At 36.3% G+C, this 9,438-nt stretch overlaps 1 protein-coding gene across 4 annotated transcripts; it reads right to left on the bottom strand.

Moving 5' to 3' along the window:
• Nucleotides 1–1,814: 1,814 nt before the first annotated feature.
• LOC118750997 (amyloid protein-binding protein 2-like) lies at nt 1,815–9,029 on the bottom strand. 4 transcript variants are annotated; one of them, XR_004994469.1, is made up of 9 exons: nt 8,534–9,029; nt 5,375–5,979; nt 5,077–5,304; nt 4,917–5,018; nt 4,249–4,762; nt 3,795–3,960; nt 3,330–3,487; nt 2,588–3,260; nt 1,815–2,548 (listed from the first exon to the last, which is right to left on the bottom strand). XR_004994469.1 is itself a non-coding variant. In XM_036485754.1 (8 exons), the coding sequence occupies exons 1-8, from the start codon at nt 8,699–8,701 to the stop codon at nt 3,135–3,137; spliced, it is 2,067 nt and encodes a 688-aa protein (XP_036341647.1). In that variant the 5' UTR covers nt 8,702–9,029; the 3' UTR covers nt 1,815–3,134. The 4 variants fall into 4 exon arrangements, 3 of the variants coding, with proteins under 3 accessions (XP_036341647.1, XP_036341648.1, XP_036341649.1); XM_036485754.1 differs by having other exon boundaries at nt 1,815–3,260; XM_036485755.1 differs by lacking the exon at nt 8,534–9,029 and adding an exon at nt 6,201–6,283 and having other exon boundaries at nt 1,815–3,260.
• Nucleotides 9,030–9,438: the final 409 nt, after the last annotated feature.

Below are 9,438 nucleotides of genomic sequence, written 5' to 3'. Positions count from 1 at the left end.
AAAGCCGAGAAATTTTAATGGCCTTATTCATAAAAAATAAAGTAGGTTTAAAGAGCTTTATAAATTGACACTTTCATATAATTTTTCAATTTATAAACCTTTTATAAAGCTACTTTATTTTTTATGAATGACACCATAAAATTATAGTCTTAAAGCTTCAAAAATGTTTTTTTAGAGTCCCAATACGACCATTTTTCACCGAAATACAGCCTGTCAAAAATCAGCGAAATATTTGAAATATTTTTGGCTTCCTTAATTGAGTAGTGTATTATTTGCTTAACTACGTTGATAGGAAAACTTACGACAACATTTTCGTTTTTTACTATCGAAACCAGTGGACCCCCACTTAGAACTTTTGAACCCCCCATTTCGTTTTCACAACAACGTAAACCGCCGACGAGTCTCGCGTGGATCCCTGGGGGTTCACCTGGTCCACTTTGGGAATCACTGCACTAGACGAAACGAGTGGGCATTTTGTATCGATTTATTTGAATTCTATAACTTTGGGGTTGTTGTTGTTGTAGCAGCATACAAATTCCCCAACGACTTTTTGGGGAGTGTTGCTGGAGTGACAGTCCTTGGCCAGATATAAATCTGGGTCGTTCCGGTTACGTAGACCCGACTGTCGTGGGAACGCTAACTTTGGGGTATTTTTATATGCCTGAGGAGTCTGCGATGACCTCAGACGTAAAGGTAAATTTAACGCTACTATTGTTACATATCACGACGGCCACTGTGGCTGAGTGGTTGGAGGTACGTACTGCCGCTCCTCAAGATCTGGATTCGATTCCTGGTCCGGACGACATTTAAATTAGAAAAAGTGTTTTCTAACAGCGGTCGTCCCTCAGTAGGCAATAGCAACCCTCCGTGTGTATTTCTGCCATGAAAAAGTTTCTCATAGAATCCATTTGCTGTTCGGAGACAGCGTAAAACTGTAGGTATCCCTGTATGTCCAAACAACATCAAGATGCACAATTAATTGAACGCATTGGTTTTTAGTTTTATTGAATTATTTTATTTCTATGATGCAAAGCACGCACTGTGTTTAAATATTATATTATATACACTTTATATTATGTATGTGCGTATAAATGTATGTATGTACATAGTTTTTATGTAAATGTGTTTCATAAACCATTTTTATTCTTACTTCAACTAAGGCAATGTCTGTCTTCTTAGACGCATTAATGCTAAGCATCCCCCTTTTTTATTTCTTAACCAAAGAAGATAATTTTATAGAATTTTCGCAACTTTATTAAAAATTTGCATTCGTTCAATGGTAGCGCATATTGAATATATATACACATGTAACTACATATATCGTCGCCCGTATGCCAGAAGCATGAATGTGTAAAAATTCAAATTTTGAGAAATTAAGTTTGAAAGTTTTTTATGAGACTTAACTCTATATTTATGCAATTGAAATTGTAAAATATATGGTTTTCGTGTACGCATGTCATTCTGGGTTTTGGTATAACATAGAACATCCTCAAGTGTAATTAAATCAACCCAATAACTCAAAATGGATAAATTTGCACATTCCTGCTTTTAGCATAAGGGTGACGATATATCATGCTTTAGGAAAAAAATAGGCTGATGCTTTCCATTAACGCGTTTAAGAAGACAGCCTATATTCTACACTTAACTGGCCGTGCTCTTTACCAATTTTTAAGTTTTTTCTGTCAATATTTTAAGCATAGATATGTTAATAAGCAAATCAGTGAATATGTTTAGTACGACAAATTAAAAGTTTTCCTGTAGTACAATTTCTTATAAAACTTAGAATTGAATCAATTCGAAAAAAAAACAATGTATACTGTAAAAAGATTGTTTTATTTTAGTTTTTAAGACAACAGAATAATGCTGTGGATGAATACATATACCAATTGTGTTTTAAAACACTGAGATTTCAGTTGTAGTAATTGATTAACCAACTTGCTCGAGTCATCGAATAATCGCACAGCCCTAATACAAACGCATAAATTCTTGAAAACTAAGAAAAAACATAAAACATTAAACCAAATACTAAATTCGTATGTACTAAACCATAAGTTAAAAAAACATATATACTGGAGTATCTAATACATAATTTTTAAGAGGAAACCAAGTAAAATATAAAATTATAAACCTTGCCAATACTACACAATTGCGAAGAAGCAAAAAAAAAATTATACATTACTTTTTAAAGCGGGAAAATCCGTGGCGGGCATAAGAAAAAATGTGCAAATTTATCATAAACGCGATTTAGGATAATTTTGCTATCGAATTCCGAAATACAATAATACAAGTGTATAATAAAAATTTAATATGTATTGGCGGATTTTTTTTAAATATTGCTATCGTCGTGTAACTCAATATAAAACAGCACCTTTTTAATATAAATTTTGTATGAATGAACATGATGTGAAAAAATCGCATATCTACATACATATATGTGTTCTAAGCTTTAATTCACAAAGTCAAAATTTCCAAGGCATTATATCATTCATATGAGCGTTTATATTTTCACCGGCTGTAGCAACAAAATATTTGTTCTACGCCACCTCTGCTATGTTTATCTAAATTTTTACTTTGTTATTAATGCCACAAAAGTTTAAGCAACTACTTCCCTAGCTTAATTTATCGGTTTATGTGAGTTTTTGTGCAATGCGTCTAAAAATTCAAAGTAGCTCTACATTTGTTTCTAGCTTTTCAAAAATAGACTTGACCTTTGTTCAGCTAACACCCTTAAAAATCTTAGCGGGAATCAGCTTTCTTTAACATATTTTACACATTACTCATTCATATGATTTACAACAAACTAAAATAATAATGATGGTCAAAAATTAAACATAGGGCGTTTCGTTCTTTTCTCTTGAAAATATGTAAAAAAAAAACAAAACAAATGTGCTTATAATAATTAAAGTAAGCAGTGTGTGGAGTCGTATGTGCATCCGATGTAGCATAATCAAGTTTTCAATTCAAGCGTATCACTTTAAAGTACACAACCTCATATACAATATATAGACTGAACAAGCAATCGATTGAAGACTTTGTGTCAAGCCGCTGCATATGGAAGTAAATACTATTCGCCTGTTTTACGTAGTCTTGAGCGCATTGGCGTGCCTATATATAGTACGCGTACGTGGGTCCAATCAATTATGTACGATCGTTCCCGTATCTGTGGTCGCGGTTGTCGTTGAATTTTGCGTGCACATGTTAAAGAATTGATATTTCACTTCTTCCAATGAGTAGTCGTCGCTAGCTTCAGCATAGGTTTTCTATACAGGAAAGAATACCCAACAAAATGAAGCTTTATATTTCCTAAAACACTGTTTTAATAGTCTTACGTTCATAGCGATATTCTGGCCGCGTAACATCTGCCAATTTTCCAGTATAATCGCATACTTTAAATACTTTTCAAATTCGCGACGCGTTTCGTACACATGACACAAGCCTAAGTAGTCATATTCTAGTCCTGAATACGATTTTCCGAATAGGCGTAAACCTGTAAGGATATAAGACAAAATATGATTAGATATAGATAGATAGATAAAGAGGACAAGGCTTTTACTGCATACGGAAGAGTATATTGGCCATACAAGTGTACATAAATTTGTGATAAACATTTCCAATAATTAAAACCGTTTCCTTCTTTGAAGAATTTGAATAGGTCGGCTCTGGTTGATTGGCGGCAAAGAAGCATTTAGCGAAGTACTACATTTATACCAGCTTTGCCTTTTAGCGAGCTATTTCAATCAATGCCTCATTTGCTAATAACCTTCGAAAAATCATGTAACTCTACTAATACTTACTAATCTCAATGCTGCGCATGTACAATGATTCTGCTTCGCGATATTTTCCCATATGATAATTATAAAGTGAAGCCAAGTGACCAATCGAAAGACCCACTTCATAATCATAGGCACCCAAAAGATCTGTTTTAATTTGTATTGCTTTTAGATGCATACGTTCCGCTTCCTGTAAAGGATAAACGAAAATATATGTGAAAATGTAGTGGCGAAATAGTGCTTTTTGATAGTAGTTAAATTGTTAAGTAATGAAAATTTATAATAATTTATATGGAGATTCCTTTTCCAGCATCTAGCGTGCTGAAGTTGTATGCCGAATCACGTCGATTCAATATCCACTGACCCCTAAAAAATGTTGACTGATAAGATGTGATCTGCATAATAACAGCTAAACTTTCTACAACTACTTTTGACGATAACAAAAAATTATACACGAAGCACGGATACACCTTCGTACCTCAAATCGATTCATAGTTTGATAAAGTCGGCCTAAATTGCCGTAGTGCTTGGCTGTTTGCACGTTCACTTCGCCGAACATTTCCAATGATAACTTCAGCGCAAAATTATGCAGCTCCTCAGATTGGCGCAAAAGTCCATCTTCATCAGCGCCTCCATCAGTTAGCTTATCTAACGCGATTTCCTCAAGTAGCAACGCTTTCACACGTTTTGCTGATGCCAGCACCAAGTGATTTCTCGGCACTAAGTATTCCATAATTTCGATGGCTTTTTCGACATGTTTGCGTGCGCAAGAGAAATTACCGGTGCTGTATTCGTGAACATAGTAAGCATAAGAGAGATCCTCGTGTGCTATTGCTACATGAAAATTGCGATTGCCGAATATGTTACGTCTAATTTCGAGCGCGTCTTTGTAAACAATAACGCTTTGATACACTGAGTCGACATTCAGAAGGAAAAATCCGTAATCGAGTAAGCTGTCGGCATATTTTTGATGTTGTGCACCAAAGGTTTTTCTAAAAAAAAAAAGAAGAAAGAGATGAGAATCATCACATAGCCATTTCTCGAAATTGTAGCGAAATGTTGAATGCTATGCATGTACTATATAAACTCGAGACCGATTAAGATTCAAGAAAACTTGGATTTTGCTTAAAACTTATGCGCATTTACCTCGCCCTGTACGTTGCTTGACTTATTAGAAGATTCGCTCGTTGAAAATCTCGTTTCACCACGCATGCCTTGGCTGCTTGCCGCAAAACATCTACTGCAATCCTAAAAGCCATGCAAAGCATTATTTATGATTAAATTTTAAAATTTCAAAGAGAAATACCTTTCTGGCGTTGATTCTTCTAAATGCCGCATGGCAATGGAGCTCCACATGTGGCTATTGTCATATTCACTGCGCGCAAAGTACATGGCCGAGAACTGAGTGTAAATTTTTGCTAATAGTGCACGTGGTACATTGTCCTGAGACAACTCTTTGAGCAGTGCCACCGTTTCATCAAATGTGCGTTCGGCAGATTTAAAACTATATAAAGTAGATTGGGAATGTAGTAATCTGCAAAAAAAGAAAAAGGATTTCAGAGAATGTATTAAAATTTGTGATTTCTGCATAACGAATTACATACCTTTGCAGGCAATCAAGCCGCACGAGCATATGTTGCTTATCCGCTGGCATGTTACGCAATTTTGACGCTACACACTGTAAAATCTCTACGCTGTCCGCCAGCCAACCGGCTTCGGACAGAAACGAGCCCAACCGTAATCCAAAGTCGATAACATCCAAACCAAAGTGAAAATCATCCAAAGGTAATTCTTCAAAAATTACATCTGGGTCAATATCATTAACAATTGAAGACTCAGTTTTCACGCTTGAGTTCTCATAAACGTCATTATCTTTGACAGTTGTGCTTATGCTTGCATTGGCAAATAAATCAACCATGGTTGGGGTAGTGGGAAAATTAGGCGATTTCTTTAGCGGTTTAGAGCTTGAGCTTGAGCTTGGCTCAGTTGTAGCAGTCTTGTTGAATTTTGTTGAGTCTTGTTTCTGGCGATAGCGCATGGTAAAGTTTTGTTGAAGTTGCGTGGATAGAAGTTTACCGCTACTCATCAATGCGGTTAGACAACGAAAAAGCTTTAGACGCACAGGATCAAACCGAAGTAGCCGTTCAAAGGTGCTTAAATCGATGAGCTGCTCCAACAGCATGTCCTTAAGTTCATCATGCTTGGACATCTGGAATATAATTACAATCAGTAAGGTTATTTATACCACGTAAAATGTTTGTAATATGCCTAAATATGTTACAATAGTACCATGCAATAACTCTCCTTAAAAAACTGTACCTCTTCCGGGCGCGACCTCAAACCTAACTCAAGCTAAGCGTACTTTTCTTTTTTTCTCGAGAATTAATTTAGTTTTTGCAAATTAACAGCAACCCCCACCAAAAAACTTACCCTCGATAACCAACCTGTTTTTAAGTGGTTTCAACTTTGTGCTACATTTTAAAGGAATTCAAAATTTCAATGTGCAATCATCAAATAGCCTGGTATAGCTACGCGGTGGCAATTTTCTTTTTCTTTATCAGTGCGAAAAATGGTCCAAGCTTTTTAATTGATTGCTTGTTCACTGCAGTGGGTTCAAAGACATTGATACTGCTCAAGTGATATGTAAAACAGACAAACGCAGCAACAGGGCTAGCCCATTTACGCATTTAGCTTCGTTCATCTCACAGGCGTCTTGTGGAATCAGTGCAGTTATGAAGGTCTTAAGTTATGTGGTTTTTTTCGAACACCTATTTATTCATGTTCACTAAGAACATATATACATATATATGTATGTACGTATGGATGTCTTCATTTATATAACTGGGCGCTTCTCTTGCTACTCCTTTATTAGCAATAAGAAAAATTTCATTTGTTGTTTTCAACGCAATACATGCATCAGTTTTCGTGTTTAATACAAAGAGGTTAAATGACTTTTGATTAAAATAAACGTGTACAGTATTTATAAACCTGTATCAAAAAGCTTACTTTGTTTACAAGCGAATTATACATTCATACATATCGCTGGCTTAGAGTGAAAAGTTGTATACATAGCTGCGTATGTTTATGTACATATATGTATGTACATAGCTGCGTATGTATATATATATATAATATAATATGTACTACTTAAAATGGAATGTAAACAAAAGATAAGCAGAAGCATATATGTATATATTCGCGGTTTTTAATTTATCTGCCACGTTTTCGAAACTTGCAAATCCTACTCCGTGGCCCAACATCGTTATGTTACGATATCATGAAACACTGAAAAGGGTATCTGTTTCATTATACACCAGCCTATTGTTACGTATGAGCAGCATGATTCCAATAATAATTTATTATTAAATCATGTATGAGCAGCATATCAGTCGGCAGGCAACGTGTCACGCGGAATACTAACTAAATTAGAAGCACGAGCGAATACCGAATTGATAAGACTAGCCCTCAGTTTGCCGAAATCGAGGCGGCTGAATAGAATTGTCGGTCATTAGCATTTAATTATAAATAATTTAAGTGTGCCTCAGTGATATTGTGAAATGTGTACATATGTATGTACGTAAGGCTACAACTAAATATGTACTAGGTATTTACGTTTGCAAAACATGCGTCAAATAAAAATTTTAATGGAAAAGTGATGTCAAACAAAAAGTAAATACGTATGTACAAATAACTAAAGTGTGCTTGCAAGTCATCACAATTGTACTACAATCTACTTTTTCCTTATCAATTTTTATTCGTTATGGGTTGTTGTGTACACCGCTGGAGGTCGCCTTGATTGACTGTATTCTTTCATTCCGTACTCAATAGGGGTATTCTCCAAATCTTGCAAAGCCATTGCACGTAGCACGGATTGCACGGATTGCATAAATTGCAAACACACAACAAGAAAATTCATGGGAAACAACATTTCCTATCGCTGCAAAATATGCAACGTCGAAACCCATGTATATATTTTGCAAAATAGCATAGCAAGATAATAGCGACCCTGTGCTAGTTGTTTTGTTGTTGGAATTGCTACATATTTCTCTCATTCCTCTCATCTCGCTCACTTAATTTTTTTTTGCTGTCTCTTGTTATTGTATTTGATACATAATTTCGCTGCTTGCTCCCCATGCATGCTACCTCTTTGCAATGGGGTGTTCTCGTACTCTTCGAAATTTGGAATAGTATTTTTGCATTTCGTGCAATCCGTGCATCGTGCAAGACTTCGAGAATACCCCTAATGTTTATATTTCTGCACCAGCTGATTTTGGCTAATGTAATGTAATGACAATATACATCTGTGTGTTAGCAAACATGGAGAGTTTTTCACATAATTGTAGAATAGCATGTGAAGGAGGCACTTCATCATTATCACTAATGCGAATAGCGCAACCGTCTATAAACACAATTACCAGCAGCTACTCCACCTTTCACAAAATATGTAGCTAATCTGTCATACTGGTTGCACGAGTCAAACAAGTCTCAGCGTCAACTGTTAGATATATATACATATGTATGTACGTATACACCTTCCCATCCCGTTCATTTAGTTAAAATTTTTTTGGCATCTCGCTGGCAATTTCGCTTTCGTTTATGATGGCGAACTCGATTGGTAAACTATTTTTGCCTATCAGGGTAATGTTCGTTCTTTCATTCCAATTGTCCACGTGGGCATAGATTTATAGAATCTTTAAATACACTCCAAAATCTGAATATTACTCTTTAATTTTCAATGTAGTATAAGTAGGCACGTAACTTACCATGACATAAACATCGCTTAGTACGCCTGGTGGCAAATATCGCAACTGCTGCACACTATCCAGAGTTTGGACATTGTAATTGAGTTTGGCGACGTAGCAGCCGAGACATTGTTCATACAGCGTTGCGGGAGTTTTACCCTTTGTGAAGTCTTGCGCTATTTCCACCATTATAAATTCAATTTCGCAGCTAAAATGAACCACTCGATTCCTGTCCAATACAGACAGTCGATAATCAGACTGGTCTGCTGCCCAACACGTTGACTGCGTATGACTTATTTTTCACCAATACACTTTGTGGTTTGTTTAATTTAAATTCGAACACTTGTCCTGAACTTTTAACAACTTCAAGAATCAAAATACACACAATTATCGCCAAATATACGTAATTTCACAAACGACTTAAAAATATTCAACTGGCAAATAAAATCACAAAGAAAGGTTTTCGCTTTTCCTTGTAGAGTTTGTAAATTAGCTTCCGCAGTATGCTAGAGCGAGTACGCTACTTGTGCAAGAGGGAGGCCAGTCTATTGGGATCAAAAATGTGCAACCGGAATCGGTTAGACTGTGTTTATACACGGAAACTTTTGTCGACGCGATTTTTCACATTCCCTTTTGGTGTGGCTCGTTTCATTTACACGCGGCGAATTGTTGTTGTCAGCTGTGAACCGCGGTTCAATTTACACAGACGAACGAGAGCACACAGCGTGTTGCCCGAGCACGAGCAACTCGGTGCCCCTCTCCTTTCCTCGTCCCGCTCTCTCTCACAAACGTCGAGTTGTGGCAACAAAAATCGCCGTGTGTAAATGAGCACTTAGTCTAGATTCAGACAGAGAAACTTTTGTCGCGGCAACTCGTTACTTCTTGCAGAGGTTAGTGTCGAGGAATGGGGAAGGGCACCGAGTTGA

The sequence above is a fragment of the Rhagoletis pomonella genome, unplaced genomic scaffold, assembly GCF_013731165.1.
Source record: "Rhagoletis pomonella isolate Grant_MI unplaced genomic scaffold, Rhpom_1.0 Rhpom_scaffold_00486, whole genome shotgun sequence".
Classification (NCBI taxonomy): Eukaryota; Metazoa; Arthropoda; class Insecta; order Diptera; family Tephritidae; genus Rhagoletis; species Rhagoletis pomonella.
Note: the sequence above shows the minus strand (reverse complement) of the source record. Positions and strands in the feature narration are given on the sequence as shown.

Bases quoted from the DNA above. Each gene is read 5' to 3' on its own strand.
- LOC118750997 (XM_036485754.1), bottom strand. From the start codon at position 8,701: ATGGTGGAAATAGCGCAAGACTTCACAAAGGGTAAAACTCCCGCAACG. The intron at 5,019-5,076 runs GTATTTCTCTTT...CATGGCTTTTAG, and splicing joins GAAGAATCAACGCCAGAAAG to GATTGCAGTAGATGTTTTGC. The intron at 3,961-4,248 runs GTACGAAGGTGT...TATCCTTTACAG, and splicing joins AAACTATGAATCGATTTGAG to GAAGCGGAACGTATGCATCT.